Source organism: Silurus aristotelis, assembly GCF_946808225.1.
Source record: "Silurus aristotelis genome assembly, chromosome: 10".
NCBI classification, from domain to species: domain Eukaryota; kingdom Metazoa; phylum Chordata; class Actinopteri; order Siluriformes; family Siluridae; genus Silurus; species Silurus aristotelis.
Window position 1 is genome coordinate 6817526 of NC_139583.1, and position 18123 is coordinate 6835648.

Genomic DNA, 18123 nt, shown 5'->3' on the forward strand with positions numbered 1-18123 from the left:
GATGTGTGCACCATGGTGTTTTTTTGGTACTTAAGTTGAAACTTAAATGTTAAACAAATGTAAGAAAAAAGATATCTGACTAAAGAAAGGACATCGTGCATAACTGTGTGTTGCGTTGAAGGTTTTAATTTTGCCGCTTTAATATTTATTTATTTATACTTTTAATGAAAATAAAATCATGGTACTTTGTCCATGGCAGGGCTTGTTAAAGCAGAAACTGATCTTCTGAGATGTTTATACACACTGAAAAATCAGTTCTGCAGGCAGAAAATTGACAGCCAAGTCACTTAAATAACCACTCTTTTCAAGCATGGTGAGAAGAAATGCATATCAGAATACAAGTCGAGCCTTAAGGCGAATCGGCTACAACAGCACAAAACCACATAGGCTTCTACACCAGTCATAGTTTTGATGTAAAGCATTAATGATTTATTGTGTAAATTGTGCTTTAATGTTCTTAAATAAAGTGTCACAAGCTATTGCATTTGGCTTGTTGCTGTAAAATCATGTTTTAAACCTGCCATTTCCATGAGGTTGTTTTTATATTTGTTATTATTATTTTCGGCTTCTCCCGTTAGGGGTCGCCACAGCGGATCCTCCGCACGTTTGATTTGGCACATGTTTTACGCTGGATGCCCTTCCTAACGCAACCCTCCCCAATTTATCCGGGCTTGGGACCGGCACTAAGAGTGGCTGGGGATGGTTCCCTGACCGGGAATCGAACCCGGGTCGCAGCTGTGGGAGCGCTGCATCTTAACCACTAGACCACCAGGGGACCTGTTTTTATATTTGTTGAGATATATATTTATTTGCCTGTAGTCATTACAATATTGTGTAATTGTATCTTGTGTCAGGTTAATTTTTAGATTACCCTGATTTAGATTTAGGCTTTGATTTAGGTTCATGATTTTACAACATAGTTGTAGGCTGATTTATCATAAGTTTGTAATCTAGTGTACCAGTGTAGATTTATTTAATGATAGAGATTCAAAAAGCACTTTTGTAAGTCGCTCTGGACAAGGGCGTCTGCTAAATGGCGCAAATGTAAATGTAAAACTTTATAAATGCATGTAATTTAATCAACAGAAATGTAATCTTGATTTATTTTTTAGAAACGTCTTTTATTTTAGCACTATAAATATTTTTTTTCCACACCATATACAGCATTTTGATCCTTTTCAAAGCAGGATATGCTATTCATTATTTACTCACACAAGTCCATATAACAATTTTTCTTCAAAAAAAAAAAAAAAAAAAAAAAAAAAAAAAAATTCAACTTTTTGAGGTTTCTAAAAACCGTTTACAGAGTTTCACACCTATAAGCTTGGTGTGTCACTGACTAGTGATTGTGCTGTCTGCTAAGTGTTTCTACCAGTGCCCTGATCATCTCTGCTAATTCTTCTGTCTCATTAGACTTCTCCAAGAGCTCATAGCGCAAACTTGAGATGTCCTGCTTTATCTCCTTAAGCTATAAATATTTTTTCCACACCATATACAGCATTTTGATCCTTTTCAAAGCAGGATATGCTATTCATTATTTACTCACACAAGTCCATATAACAATTTTTCTTCAAAAAATTCAACTTTTTGAGGTTTCTAAAAACCGTTTACAGAGTTTCACACCTATAAGCTTGGTGTGTCACTGACTAGTGATTGTGCTGTCTGCTAAGTGTTTCTACCAGTGCCCTGATCATCTCTGCTAATTCTTCTGTCTCATTAGACTTCTCCAAGAGCTCATAGCGCAAACTTGAGATGTCCTGCTTTATCTCCTTAAGCTCCCCTGAAAACAGAGACAGACTTTTAGTACACATGCAACATATTTCATGGCTTACAGAATGCAATTCTGTGTATGCATATATTTAGAAATATAAAAGAAAACCATTCTGTACCTTCATTTACCTCATCACTCTCTTTGTCCATCTGTGCTTTTATGATATATCTTTTGATTAAGCGTTTCATGATCCTCTGCCAGAGAAAAATGTGCAGGCAATGTCAAAGATTGTGAATGAGAAACATGAAATGACAAAAAACTAAATTGTTTTATTTGGACCATTTAATCCCACAGTCTTTTCCTAGCTCTCTATGTTTCCTAGCTTTCAATGACTCTGGCCAGAATGAACTAAATAATGAATATAAATAAATAAGATTAAAAGCAGGCTAAGAATGTAAGTGCTATGAATTGTTCTCTTATTTGTAACAAATTTAAAATTCTAGATAAGTTGAAAATATGTGTTTTTTATCAAATGTATGTGCATTATTTCTTTACACAGTAAAAAAAAATAATAAATATGATGCATATTTGAATATGTAACTGATTATGTTTTGTTGTATCTTTCCAAAAGACATATTTTGTACCATATTTTGCATCAAATTAAATTCTCATATACATCTATCTGAGAAAAATTCAATTATATTTGCTCATGTGGGGATTCTTGTTAATTGTACAATGTAAAAAGTCATGGTGTGAAGGTGTCAGGATTTTACCCGATATCGACTTGAGCGAGGTGATCCTGCATAATTTGATTCTTTTTGTTCACCCAGCTGAAAAGAAAAAGAAATATCTTTTGATTATTTCAACACAAATACAGTACAATATATCTGAAGTTAAACTATCAGAGAGATATATGCTCATTCTGGTTCTAAATCTCTGACTAGTTTTATTACATATTTAAAACAGTACAGTTTTTACAGCACAGAGCAAATTCCTTCACTATATCAGGTGCAATTAAACATTAGAATTAGACTTCACTATGCTCAAGTTTCTGTAAAAATGGAATATAATCATACTGCAAATACTTCAATCAATTGCTCAGAAAAAAACAACATTTTTTTCATTCATTGTCTGCATTGTCAATTAAAAAAAAAATGGTCCTGATGTAAGTACAGTACATCTTACTCATTTATCTTGGTCTAATCTTACTTCATTGAGCTCTGTGTCCTCCTTCAGGCTGTCCTTGTGTCTTTGCAGAGGCGTTAACACAAGCTGCTTGATTTTCTGAGTCAGGCAGAGCACAGACTTGGGGCTGGGGATTAAGTTAAAAGGTACAGGCAATGTTCCACCTTCCTCAAAGTAAGAGAACCATAGCTTAGCTCGTGCAAACTTCCATTCCACATCTGCATCATCCTGTCAGAAGGAAGGAAATGAGTCTCATAAAGGAAATCCTGACTAAAAAACATTAAAATGATAGGGTGTAAGGAGATACATCATTTCAGTGGAATAAATATTTATGCCATTGAAAAAGGTCCTTTTTACTAGTATATGTTACTGTTACTGATAAGTTTGTTATTATGTAGCTTTTACAAATGATTCAGACTTTGGGACAATGTATATATTTATAATACAATTATTTATATAATATAAATATGCTAAAATTGATTTTATAATAACATGATAACATATTCATCTTCTAAATCAAATCTTCTATATTTAGTATTACATACTAAACTTGTAAACTATACAGTATTTTGAATAAAGTATTCTTATTATAATAAGTATAATAAACCAGAACTCAAGTAAACTCAAATTTTATATATATATATATTTATATAGTGTTTGTGTTGTTTGTGTTTTTTTTGACTGTGTGTGTATTCCTGCATGCATACCTCAATTTCCTGAAAAGAGCTGTTGATCATAGCAATGAGCATGTTGAGTAGAACAATAACCATGATAACATTGTAAACTCCATAAAGCACATAGCCAATATTTTCGATGAATTTGTGTCCATTATTAATGACAACGGATTTAACCTCAGAAAGTCCAAAAATAGCCCAGAACAGCGTTTTAAAGCTCTCTTCAACACTGGCGGAAGAAAAACAAGTGAAAAAGGATTCCATCAATGAAAGAGTTAAATGTTATAAAAGAAGACATCAGTTGACACACGAGGTGTGAGAAATTAAACATAAATGGGAACATTTTACTTTATCTCTTTCAAGCCCACAGTGACAAAACAATAAACGTCATATTCATTGATGATAATGCCTCTTAAATAATCTGCAAATTTATAAATAATCGATGTTGATGCTATTTTAAATGTATTTGTATTAAACTGAACCATGACAATCATTTATATGCCTCAGAACAGCAAAGTGAGGGATAATATTAAATGAATCAATCCTAAAATTAAATATAAATTACAATTAAATCCTTAAATAATTTTAATCCAAAATCTACTACATTATCCCTTGAATTGTATCCAGGGTGTGACTAAATTCTCATGACCAGTTTGCATAAACATTCTTCAGTCCCCTTGCTGTAAGTCATTCGATTTGCCGATCGCCCACATGCAGTATGTCATTAAATATTAATGCCAACTGCTTTTAATCCATGTGACAACTTTAAAAAAGATTTTCTGAGGAATGTCTACAAAAAACATTGAGCAATTTTAATTAGCTGAACAGTTAAAATCCCACCAAAAATCAATACTGTTATAATATTATAAATATGGTATAGAAGCTTGTTCTTTGCATCATACCGAAGCATTTGTTACTCAAATTATACCACAGCAGCTGATTTGCTACATTCCCTATGTATTTATATTGTTTTTGTGCCTGTGTATAAATTGTATACTCAATATTCCACTATAACTACAGTGGCATTTTTATTGTAGACCATTTACAAGCTTGCCATATTGTTTTATTGCCTTTTTTTTTACTTCTCTGCACATTTACTTCAATATGTACTGTATTAGAATAACTGCATTAAATACATCTGCTTAATTTTGATGGTCATTTTGTAATCACATTATTTAAATCATAGTCAAGTCAAAAATTAAATCCATGATCCTACTCACGTTGTGAAGGCATTGTTTTGCTTTGCTCCGAGGTAGTAGGAGTAGAGGTTAAACATGCCGATCATAAAAGCCACGAACACCATAATGAAGATCACCATGAACTTAAAGATGTCTTTGACAGTCCTGCCCAGAGAGATTTGCAGGGGGCCAAAGCTCTCATTGGCTGGCAGGATGTAGGCAATCCGTGAGAAGCTCAGCACTACAGCAATGGCATACAGACCCTCTGAGATCAGCTGGGGGTCGGAGGGCACCCAATAGATGCGTGCTACAAAGAAAAGTCTGGTCAGTTCAGTATTATAGCTGCAGGAGTGTCAAAAATTCCAAATGTGAAAGTGCAAGTAAGTAATGCAAGTAATATAACATAATTATTTGTGAAATTATTGGTAGGATAATTGTATCATAATTTCTTTTAAGAGTACAGAGTATAAAAAAACAAGGACATGCAATTAATTTTTTAATTAACACACAAACAGTAATACATTCTAAGTAAAAAAATGTTAATGCTAAGATATATCTGCTTAAAATGTCTAACATTGCTATAGTATAATAATAAAAATTAAGTCCTAAAACCTGTTTATTCAAAGAGCAAAATAGTACAATTTCCTATCTAATTTTATTAATTTAATTTAAGTGGTTTTCAAGCACACCATTGGTTACTCACTTCAGAAAAGGCAGACATCTTTCTAAATAGATTATGGCCTAAAATTTCAAAATATACTACAATATCACTATTTTTACCCATCATTTAAGCTTTATTGTTGCCATGTTGGAAGTTTTGATTGTAAAAGTTGTGGCCATGTTGTAAACAAGTCCCAAGGAGACACGTCTGTTCAGATACTAAGTGTTACAAAATAAAGAGGCAGAAAAAGATAAAACTTTGACAGAAAAAAATGTGATGCCGATGTCTAAACCACGAGGGGACGGAACAAAAAAGAGCACATTACAAATCACTGAAAAATCATTGACAGTTATATAATGCAGGCCCTTTACATAATACAAAAAATACACAACTATTTAGTACTTTTATATTTTATGGTCTACCTTACCCAATTGATAATACTCAATCTCATAAGGCAATGTTATGTTAGAGAGGTCACTGTAGCGCTCATCAACATAAGTCTGTGCTGTGTAAGCGTGCCAAAAAGCCATGAATCTCGCTATGAATGATGATACAAAGATGGCCAGCATCCCAAAGTCCAATAAATTCCAGGGTTCCAAAAGATATTCACGAGGGCCTTGAGACCAGATCTCCTTGCATTCGGCCCAAATCATTCCTTTAAAATAAATGAGAAAGGCACATTTAATTTGAATGAAATGTGATGAATGAAGGCAGGAAAAAGCACCGATAGTAAATTAAACAGATAATATTTCAAAGCACTGAAAGATCAGAATTAATCATCACACAGCAATATTTCATTATAGACTCATAATCCTGTTTGGTCTTTTAGAATTATGGGTAACATTACAGTAATTAAAACATGTCTCATGTAATAAAAAAGTAAAACCTATTAGTCACTGCTGTCCTTACTACATTGATTAAGAAGAACTGTGGGTTGATGATATAACCAGCATCAAATGACAAAGTTTTTTGGCCCTTTTCTGTGCTGTAATGTTTTTGACCATGATGTTATATAAGCCCAACAGTGTGTGGACAGTGGCCTATGACAGTGGACAGAAAGGTTAGAGGGGAGTTGATAAAGGTAGGCTGGTGAGGTAGGCTTTGTGAATAGAATGTGTGGTTAAGTGAATTATAGGTGCTGGAGATTCATTTGAGTTCAAGTTCTAAAAGTTTACTTCAGCTGGCAATGGCAGTATTGTATACCGCAGTTATGTGTTGTGTCTCTGCAAAATAAAAACAAAATCAATAAAAATGACTAATATTGCTCCATTCCATTGTTCAAAATTTTTTTTTTTAAAGTCATTATAAAAGACTATATATATGTGTCCTATTTAATGTCCTACTCTGGTAACTAACCATTATTTCTCTTTATTCATCTTTAGTAAAAACTTCTAGACACTAGACACAAGGCAGGAACACATTGTGTATGAAATAGTGATCCATTTTAGTGCACTATGCACATACACTTTCACACCTAGAAACAGTTTATATGTTTTGAATTACAGGAGGAAACCAGAGGACACAGAGGAAACCCACACAGATACAAGGAAAACATGTGACACTATGCTTAGGCAATAATCTGAGCTCAGTATCAGTATCCCCTGTTCCAGGGTGACATACAAAATCTATTTCAATCTGAAGTAGAGCTCTAGGTTATATTTAGTTTTTTTTTTATTTGGCATGTATATTTTTTTAATTTAAGGTTCTGTTTTGGTAACTAGTCTTTTTGTTTAATGTTTAATCTCTAGTCCTAGGCAGTAATAGTTAGGAGTCATTGTAACTTCAATTTAAAGAACTTACTCTGCCTAAATAAAGACACAAATGAATTGGATTAGTAGCATTACATAAGTTCTACTCTGTATTACGTCATGACTTTTCCTGCACCTTGTGACAAAATAAAGGATTATATCCAACCTATGACCCAGGAAATGATCAGCAACTCCATCCAGGTAAAAGGGGTGGTTTTCATGCGGAATAGCTGTGTAGGATGGTCATGGATGGTCATGTTGGGAAGAAGAGTCGTTCCCTCAAACCGATCTGCTGCATTCATAATCAGGAGACCAAGGAAGATGGTGAATGAAGCAGCATGGGCCACAAACTTGAGAAAAGGTCCACGAATGATCTTCCCTAACTGCAAAGCAGAAAATATACCAACGAAAAAGTAATTTGTAAAAAAACCGACTTGCATAATGTTTATGAAACATTCGTTGAATTGCACTTACTCTAGAAGCTTTAACCCAAATTTCTATTCATCTGTATTTTTCACGTGAAATTTTCACTTCCTACACTGAGAAAACTACAGATCACTTGATATGGAAATGTAAGGGCAGTTGAACTCTTTTAGTGAAACAGTATAACACAAGCAGGTGTGTAGTTATAATCAGCATCAACATGTCTGTAATTTGACCAAAAGTAAAGGTGACTCTAAAGGTAAAGGTGATTTTGACATTAACCGACTTTAACCGACCAGCATTCATATTTTGAGTCTTCTTCTACTGATGATGTCACTAAAACTACTGCAGTAGATGTTTTGAAGTAATGCGTAGTTATACAGATAGTGAAATGCTGATTGCAGTGAATAAATCTTGCCCAGTCATATTAGTTGACTTGAACAATCTGTTGTTTAATGAACAAAATAACCAGTTTATTTAAGTAATTGTACTTTGTTACTGTACTTAAGTAATTATTTTACTCCTTTCTACAGTGTCAAAAATATAAGCAACTTTTAGTGTCTATTTGACTACATTTATGATTCAATATATGTACTTTTTAATCCACTACATTTTAATTCACAATTAAAATACCATTACCAATTATATTTTGCAATCAGTCAGTCAGTTCTCAAAATTTGGTTTTACTTTATATGAAATTGTTTACTTACATTTTATTTGTCTATTAAACACTGATAGTTCTTCCACTTTGTGACATGATACTGTAATTTTATTTGTTAATTGAAAATCCCTTTTTGAAAGATTGTTCACATACTTTGTCTTTGTTTTTTTTTTGAGCGACTTGTTTGATTTTTGTTTCATTCTGGCATGTTGAAGTGGCTGTTGTGTTGATGGTTAATGCAGTTGTGAATTGTACAATTTGATTTGAAATTTAGGAAATAAAACCTCACAAATCAACTGTTTGTGGCTTTTCACTAACATGTGTCTTGGTGTTGAGGACTAGTGCATATTTGAGTCTACATTAAATATGAGTCAAATACTCAAGTACTGTTAAAATCAGATACTCCGTCATATAATCAAATAATCAGATACTTTTACTCAAGTCATTTCGAAATTGGTGACATTTAAACTGTAAAGTTTCGAAGTAAAGTATCTTTACTTTTACTCGAGTATGATTTTCAGGTACCTCTGAATGTAACACAAACCGTAACCATAACAGTATAAGAATATAGGTTTTAAAATTAAATTTGAGAGAAAAGCATTAAGAGTGTGGCATCATCAAGAGTTTGCATTTCTTCAACTTTACTTTCATTATGACTAGATTTCTGTTTTCTTTTCAGGAAAATGTGTAAAATCAGTAGTATCTACATAAGTGTTAGACCGAGCTTAGTTTGAATAAGTGCTGAAACATGCTTTTAAATCTGAATGAGGCATTATAAATACAAGATCATTGTTACTCTGTTATAATATAAGGTTAAGTAAGGTCAACCTTGCTTGAGGGTGCTATCCAGTACAGCAGAGCCAGGATTGGCAGTCCAACGGCCACACCGAACACCACAAACAACTTCACAGCAGTAGTCTGCTGCCGGAGCCCTGACAGATTTTCATACCAAATGGAGAGGAGCTGCTGCTGACAGTTTGGATGAGCTACAAACTGTGTGGGAGGCAGTAAAACATTTAACAATACATCAGGCAAGGAGTTTATTTCGTACATGTTGGCTGCAGCATGGATAGATCTTATTAATGAAATCTTTCAAAGCCAGTGCACAAAATAGTAAAAGATTTCAGAGATTTCACCTTTTTAAGCTCGTATTTGATGGCCAGTTTTAGGCGAATGAGACTCGGTCTGCCTGTTTTATCATTTCCATTTAACTCCGTGTCTCCATTCAAGATGGCTTCTACCTCTTCTGTGTTCCGGCACAAGTCCAAAAGCCCAACCACAAAGTCTTTGCATTGCATAGACAGCTTCTTATAATCATTCTGTAAAAGAAAATCATCACACTCCTGAATGTAACAGCATTACATTATACAATGCCTAATAAATACATTTTGCAGATGCTGTTTATGAGTATTAAACTGTAACAGCTTCTTAACATTCCAACTGCATTTTAGATTTTAGAAATGGTGTCTAAATAATTCAACATTCATGAAGCACTAGCATGCAAATAGGAATTTATTACCCATAATCAAAACATTAAGGAAACAGGGTGCCAAAATGTCTCTCTAGGCATCTGTTAATAAAAGGAATAGCCTTCAATGGCTATGAATCTGCTTTGCTAATATATGTATTCAACCTTGAAGACTCAACAAGCCACATTTAGTCAAAGGCTTTAAGCCAGATAAGCACAATGGAAGGCTGTGTACATTCACATTATCTCACACACTGAGATGACAAGAGGAAGATACCATGAAAGAAACCAGACTCAAACAAGTCCTAACTCGAAACTATTTTACAGTAACATAGTGGTAGGCAAAGGGTTTGCCAGAACTCAAAAATAGATCAAATAATAAAAAAGAAATATAAATTAAAACTTATTTACACTGATTATTCTTCTTAATCAGGGTCTTGATGGATCCAGAGTTGAGACCACTATGTAACACTAGGCATGTGACTCAGTCAATGGAAACCCACTGCACACATATTCACACACTAATTCAAACCTAGAGGCAATTTAACATATACGATTCATCTGTTGTCAAGTTGGAGGAAACCAGAGGAGAAATGGGGAGAACATACCAAACTTTTCACAGACAGTAGCCCTCAAGGTCGGAACTGAACCAGGAATGATGAACCTGCCATGCAGCAACACTACACTCTGCATCAGCAATTGATAATGCAAATGGAATTTCGTTTAATTATATCTGTTTATAATAGGATAGTATTACATATTTTAATAGAGGTACACATAGAACAACAGGGATGCCTTATTACCAATAAGTCTATTCCATTGTTTTGTTATTTTGTAATATATAATTTGTGCTTCGAAAAGGAAGGAACCTAATTTTAAAAACCTTTAGACATTTGACCTTGCTGGCAACATATACTGTTTGCACTGATTCCAAAATATAAAAACTATTCATCCACTGAATCTTGATATATGGTAAAAAGCTTTGACGGGCATATTTCCCCCACCACCTAGCAATGTCAAAAGATGACATGAAAAGGCATCAAGAGGGGTTAGGATACAGAAAGCCCTATTTATCGTGAATGATTTCCACAATCGTAATTACTGAGGCCTGGGGACTGAAATTAATTGCTGAAACCGTACACCCCTAATAATTACCTTAATTACTGAGGCCTGGGGACTGAAATGAATTGCTGAAACGGCACCCCCCCAATTAATTACCCTAGATCTGTTAAAAGAATAGGAAGCCCCTACCTTGAACTCTTTTTCTACATTGGCCAACACAGCCAGCTCATTGCTTAGCTCCAGAGCAGTCAGTACAGGGTCTTCACTGGAGAGTGAGAGATAGGCAGGGCTGGCCAGTCCCTTGTAGGCATTTATACGGGAACGAGAGTGACTGAAAGAGTCATGCCTCTGGTGGTAGACGCAGGTGTTACATTTACAGAAGTAGTCATGCGGCCGCTCAATGCGAGCTCCCTTCAATAACAGGATGTGTACAATCTCATACTCATGGCAGTGAGAGGCCAAGATGATGGGTGTAATGTCTTGGGAAAAACGCATGCCGTCGTCATCATAGGCAAAGAAGTCGTCGTTTATTTCAGTTTGCAGTGTGCTGTTGGTTAACTTCGATGTGTCTGCAAAGGCCTGGTGAGCCAATATGGCCTCCACTATCCGGATGTAGCCTTTGCTAATAGCCAGAAGCAAAGCATCACCAATTCTGGCTAGGTTGTCTTTCTTCAGCAGGAGCTCTGTCACCTCCAAGTGCTCATTAGCCACCGCCAGCTGTAGCGCATTCTGACCCATATAGTCCACACAGTTGATATTAAGGTCAGGCAGTTCCTCTAGCATTTTACGGACAACAGGGATGTTTCCATACTCAGCTGCCTCAAGGAATAGCTCTTCAGCCAGTGACAGGCTGTTGCACTGAGCACTAAACATGTATGCTGGACGGCGCATAGCCAAGCGACGACTTTTAGCCAACATCTGACTCTGGGTAATTTTTCTGTCAACATTGGTCCTCCTATAAGAGGGGAAAAATTCAATTAAACCAGTTTATTCTGTTTTAATCAAGGCAAATGTGACTGTCGCTGAAGCACAACTATTGACCGCAATAATTGAACAAATTGCAAAAGGTCATATGCCTCTCCAAGATGCCTCAATCTAGTTACTTTAGACACATTTGGACTGAGAATATCCTTCCACTCCTTAATCAAAATGATCATCTATAGGTAAATTTGTCTTTTGGTAAAATTTTACTTGATTACAGTGATTCTGTAAAAAAAATATATATATATATATATATATATATATATATATATATATATATATATATATATATATATATATATATATATATATAATTTTGTTAAATGAGTACTAAAGTGCAGTTTTTTTTTTTTTTTTTTAGAACTTTTCTCCTCTTGGCAGATGAACACAGAGTGCCACAGGAGAGACAGCATGGCGAGGGACAGTGACTCAGAGTCCACAGATTTCAGAGACCGATGGTGCAGAATGGAAAGCCTCCTGCTGTCTGAGTCACCGTTAATAAACTGCCCTGAGTCCAATTAACAACAAAAAGTTGGGTCCAACTGATGGCATAAAAGCTTGTCATTTGTTCTATCTCTATATTGTCAGTGTTCTCTGTGGGTGTTTGATTCGATAAACAGTTCATATGAACTGTGCATATGAGATCTTGGCACGCCCACCTTTAATTAGTAACCATGCTGTTGTAAGTAATGCTTGCCTTTCTGAATAATGATAAAGGAAATGTCAAAGCTTTTAATACATTAAGGTTAGTTTTAAAGAAGAAAAAAACACACAACTACAACAGACAATGGTTTGTGAATGTGTATCATTGTGTGTAAAATATGTAGGGCAAACATAAAATAACCAGAGCACTAATATGAATAAATATAATGAAACAGTGGAGCTGATTCCGTTTGGTCTGAGGTTGTGAAATGATCACTGATGGTATGCTTGTACTGAACCATGCTTCTTAAGTGTGCTCGACACAATAAAAGACGTCAATGAACACAGAAAATTATTAAGCATTTATTAGTTGTTTTTTCATCTAAAAAAAAAAAATACTTTTCATTATTAGAGCTTAAACAGGAGGTTGTATTTTCCACCATGTTTTCATGTGTAATGTTCAGTTTACTTACCACCCAAATAAACTAAGTACTCCATAAATGTTATCATTTATCTCATTATAATAAGTGGAGGATTAAATGTAATCTAGCTAACAACTTTCTCATATTACTGTTATTTCATATAAATGGAAGATAATAAGATATGAAATCAGCTCCTTTACATGCACACACACAAACACACACACTTGCCTGGCAGATTTAACACACCTCATTCTACTGATTTCCTTGCAGCCAGCTAACAAAGCAGTTAGTCCTAGGTCTATAGGCTCAAATTGATTTTCATTTCTATAATCAATAAACATTAGCTTTATCACTTGTACACTGTCAGAAAAACTGTACAGTATTGGTATTTTTTGTTCACCAAGGCAATTCTGTAGCTTAATGAGGTTTCTCTACAATTACCTTTTTACCACTAAGTATGCAAATCCACACTTGAAGTACCACTTTAGTGACAAGTATTTGATCAAAAATAAAATGGTTTCTTTTCAAAGCCCTGAAAATGGCCCTTATATATTACCACTGTGCAGCTTTTCTTTGGGGGAAATAAATGTGTGTGTGTGTGTGTGTGTGTGTGTGTGTGTGTGTGTGTGTGTGTGTGTGTGTGTGTGTGTGTGTGTGTATAAACACCAGTTTCTTATCTCAAAGATGGTGATTGAATTTTTATTTTTTATTTTAGATATCACATACAGATCAGTTCACTGTAGTTTGTCTATATCTGTATACATATCAATTAAAATGCACATTATTTTAATATTACAATTTGCTTGTGTAAAATTTTTACAGTGAGAAATTTTCACAATTGTACAGTCAAATCCAAAATGGTCAAAGCATGATTTGCTTTAAAGGGTCTATGACAAACCCTACATCTGGGCATTTCTCTACCTAAAACAGTTTCAAATAGGAACTAAAATAAGTACCCCATAAATTGCCAATAAATCTTTTATCTTTTGATAACTTTAGATGTGTTCAAAAGCGTACATTTATTTCATGTGTCAGATGGCCTTATCCAGAACAATTTACAATTATCTCATTTATACAATTAAGTCCTTTCCAAATGGCCCGACAGTGACAGCTTGGCAGTGCTGGCATTTGAACCCGTGAAATTTCATGGAAAAATTTAACACCTTGGAACAACCATTAAATGATGGCAGAAAAATACTTTAGATTTACATGAAATAAGTAAATATGTCACAAAATTCAAAACAACATCATTATACATGTTATGATGATCCTTTAAAAGGTGAGTAGGAGGCAAACTAGACAGGAGGCAACTGAGCAGAAGGTAAAAGGTCTTTCAGGGATTTACCCTTGAGATACCTCAATCTGAGGTCTGAACACACAGAATAAAAAATTTAATCAACCCATTTAACTGAACGTATTACACATTAACGAATCCACCTGCACTACTGAATTCCTTTGTACTAAAAGATGCATTTCAGTGCAATACCTGCCCAAAGCTTTTACTAACAAATAGATAGATAGATAGATAGATAGATAGATAGATAGATAGATAGATAGATAGATAGATAGATAGATAGATAGATAGATAGATAGATGGATAGATGGATAGATTGATCGATCCACCTGTACTATTGAATTCCTTTTTGTACTAAAAGATGCATTTCAATGCAATACCTGCCCAAAGCTTTTACTAAGAGATAGATAGATCGATGATAGATAGATAGATAGATAGATAGATAGATAGATAGATAGATAGATAGATAGATAGATAGATAGATAGATAGATAGATAGATAGATAGATAGATAGATAGATAGATAGACAGACAGAACTTTATTGTCATTGCATTGCAACGAAATGCAGTTTGGCATCTACCAGAATTGCAAAAATTAGCAATTGTGCAAATAGTGCAGATAAATATGTGGCATATTTACAGCATGTGATATATGTGTAAGCATATGTACAGTAAATAAATATAAAGGCTATAACAGTGCAGAGATTTGTGGACATCGTTGAAAAGTACAGATAAATGATTCTGCATGGCATTGAAGAGGAAATGTGCAGAAGTGGAAAGTTATACGATTTTGGCATTTAAGAAATGTGCAAGCTGAATAAGCAAGTATATACAATATAATATATATATATATATATATATATATATATATATATATATATATATATATATATATATATATATATATATATATATATATATATATATACACACGCACACATTATATACATATATACATGAATGTGAAATGTTGGGCAAAATGTACAGTAAGGATATAAATATACGCCTAGATAAAAATAGTGCAGATGTAATGAGGAGTAAACTAAATATAGTTTAATAACTAAAGTTGAACAAAATAAAGTTAAACTCAACACAGTGACATTAGATATCACCCTGTTCATTACATTATTCTGGCAATCAGTTATTATTCTTTAAACCAATCTGTGCCTAATCTTCTGCCACATCCTGTATCCTGTAAAAAGACCTACAATGTAAAATCAGTGCTGTAGATGCACAGAATTTTCAGCATGTCCATTGCTTTAGACTCCATGTGTGCCAGTCTGTAGATTACTGACACTTGGTAACTGGTGGATGTATTCAGTGAAACTTCAGATCAGTATAGAATAGTAGAGAATCTTATGTATTAGGATATTCCATGCATATGCGTTTAAATGCAAATAATAATGTAATAAATGCAAATACAAATAATTATGCAAATTATATTAATAATTTTAAAATTGCATTGCTTATTGGCTGTTCATTATCGTGTTTAATTTCTATTTATTGCTGTGCATGCATGAAAGTGGATTTGAGGTATAGGATTTTTAAGATTTTGGTGTAAAGAAACAAAAAGAATTGAGACAATGGGATTGATGGAGTGCGGATGTTACGCACCGTAGGTAAGAAGATCTTTGTCGAAAAATCTCCTGTCTCTCCTCGCGTTGTTCTTTGGTTGGACCGCGGTCTACACTGGCTTTCCGGGCTGAACTTTTTTCCGGATTTACGCGCTCCGAGCACATCGGTCTCCTCATGACTTAAAAATCAGCGGATCCAGGAGCCTGCTCGCTGAGTAGACCAGTCCACGTGCTTCATTTACAGATTTCTGTCTTCTGATTTCTGCCTTTTTATATCAAAACCCATGCAAACAAGCCCGCAATTCCTTCCAGTGGATGGAAGACAGACATTTAACACCCGCGCCCTCAGAGCTGGCCAGATGCCCAGACTCTCCACGCATCATCACACACGCTCAGGCTGCGCAGGAGCGCGTTCTTCTCCTTTTTCTTTTGTGTTCTTTGGATTAATTAGTAACATCAAGGATGCTTTTATGAACAAAATAATCCATTCATTCATCTTCAGCATCGTGGTGGATCCAATCCTGGGAACACTGGTGGTGGTGGATCCAAAACCTATACTGGGAACACTGGTGGTGGTGGATTCAAAAACTATACTGGGAACATTGGTGGTGGATCCAAAACCTATACTGGGAACACTGGTGGTGGTGGATCCAAAAACTACACTGGGAACTTTGGTGGTGGATCCAAATCCTGTCCTGTGAAAGCTGGTGGTGAATCCAAATCCAGTCCCAGGAACACTGGTGGTGGTGGATCCAAAATCAATCTTAGGAACAATGGTGGTGGCAGATCCATAACCTGTCCTGGGAACTCTGGTGGTGCTGCTGCATCCAAAACCTATCCTTGGAAAACATTGTGGTGGATTTAAAAACTATTTTGGGAACATAGGTTGTGGTGGATCGAAAATCTATCCTGGGAACCCTGTGGTGACAGATCCAAAACCTATCCTGTCATCACTGTTGGTGTTGGATCCAAAACCTATGCTGTGATCACTGTTGGTGACAGATCCAAAACTTATCTTGGGAACACATGGATTTAAAACCTATTACAAAATACAATAGGTGGTGGTGGTGGTATCCTGGGAACTCTGGTGTTGACAGATCCAGAACCTATTCTGATATAATTGTTAGTGGTGGATCCTAAACCTATCCTGGGAACATTGGTGGTGACAGATCCAAAAATTACTCTGTGATCACTGGTGGTGGTGGATCCAAAACCTATACTGGGATCGCTGGTGGTGGATTCAAAACCAATCCTAGAAACACTGGTTCTGGTGGATTTAAAAACTATTCTGGGAACATAGGTGGTGGTGGATCGAAAATCTATCCTGGGAACCCTGTGGTGACAGATCCAAAACCTATCCTGTCATCACTGTTGGTGGTGGATCCAAAAACCTATCCTGGGAACACTGGTGGAGGATCCAAAATGTATCCTCTAAACACTGGTGGTGTTGGATTCAAAAAAGCTATCATGGAAACACTTGTGGTGGTGATGGTTGATCCAAAACTTATCCTCGAAACGCTGTTGGTGAATCCAAAACCTATCCTGGGAATACTGGTTAAGCAACACTGGTGCATCAGAAGGCACCATGCACACACACATTTTTACACTTAATTCACACACAGGCACAATTTAGAATAGCCAGTTCAGCTACCCACATGTGTTTAGTAGAGAAAGGACAAAGCCTGATAGCAACTTGACGTAGCTAAAAGAAGATAAATGACTACTTTAGTGCCCTGATGATATTTAGGAAGCACTTAAAGAAGACCATACAGCTGACTGGTAACTTCAAAAGAATCCTGTCGCCAAATTCCTGTGTCCTATAATCTGCCAGGAGCTCCCCAAGCAATCTAACCTCAAATCCATACCTGAAACAGCTTAGGCCCATCAGTGGAGGTGATTAAACATGTACAATCCACCTCAGTCATTGTTGGTTCAGCCCTCCACTTTCATTATTGAGTCTATTCTCACCTTCTCAGTCGCTGTCTGGTGGAAACTGCGTAGAGAATTATCGGCTGTAACCTGCCCACCCTCAACCATCTGTATGACTCCAGGACTCGATAAATAAGCATAATAATTGCAGGCCTCTTTCACCCAGGCTATAAGGAAAATTACAATTAAGGCCGCAAGTCAAAGGAACAGATGGTCCCCCCCCCCAAGCGCAATATTTTATTAATCATGTCTAATTCTGAACTATATGAACCTTTCAAATCAGACATATGCACAGATGGAGCCCAGGGGTTCATATGCACACATAGAGCATTAGCATGGCATTGGAGTGATCATCGGGAAACAATGCTGAACATATACATCATTAAACATTTCATGTTTTACTCTTTTTAAATGAACTCACTTAATCAACTGGTTAATTGGTCATGCAAAGGTGGATGCAAAGCCATGAGGCAAAAATACATTATGCTGGACTAATGAGTTTTTACTTTCT

General features: G+C 35.4%; 1 protein-coding gene across 3 annotated transcripts; it reads right to left on the minus strand.

Moving 5' to 3' along the window:
• Window positions 1-406: 406 nt before the first annotated feature.
• On the minus strand, window positions 407-17836 carry trpc6b (transient receptor potential cation channel, subfamily C, member 6b). Of its 3 annotated transcripts, none has more exons than XM_083552283.1 (14): window positions 16278-17836; window positions 15724-16204; window positions 10961-11726; window positions 9378-9560; window positions 9070-9234; window positions 7324-7540; window positions 5837-6064; window positions 4791-5055; window positions 3604-3799; window positions 2921-3124; window positions 2485-2541; window positions 1890-1965; window positions 1441-1780; window positions 407-496 (listed from the first exon to the last, which is right to left on the minus strand). In XM_083552283.1, exons 2-13 carry the CDS (start codon window positions 15858-15860, stop codon window positions 1647-1649), a joined length of 2628 nt encoding a protein of 875 aa, XP_083408409.1. In that variant the 5' UTR covers window positions 15861-16204; window positions 16278-17836; the 3' UTR covers window positions 407-496; window positions 1441-1646. The 3 variants fall into 3 exon arrangements, with proteins under 3 accessions (XP_083408409.1, XP_083408411.1, XP_083408410.1); XM_083552284.1 differs by lacking the exon at window positions 407-496 and adding an exon at window positions 1095-1132 and having other exon boundaries at window positions 1470-1780; XM_083552285.1 differs by lacking the exon at window positions 16278-17836 and having other exon boundaries at window positions 407-517; window positions 1470-1780; window positions 15724-16125.
• Window positions 17837-18123: the final 287 nt, after the last annotated feature.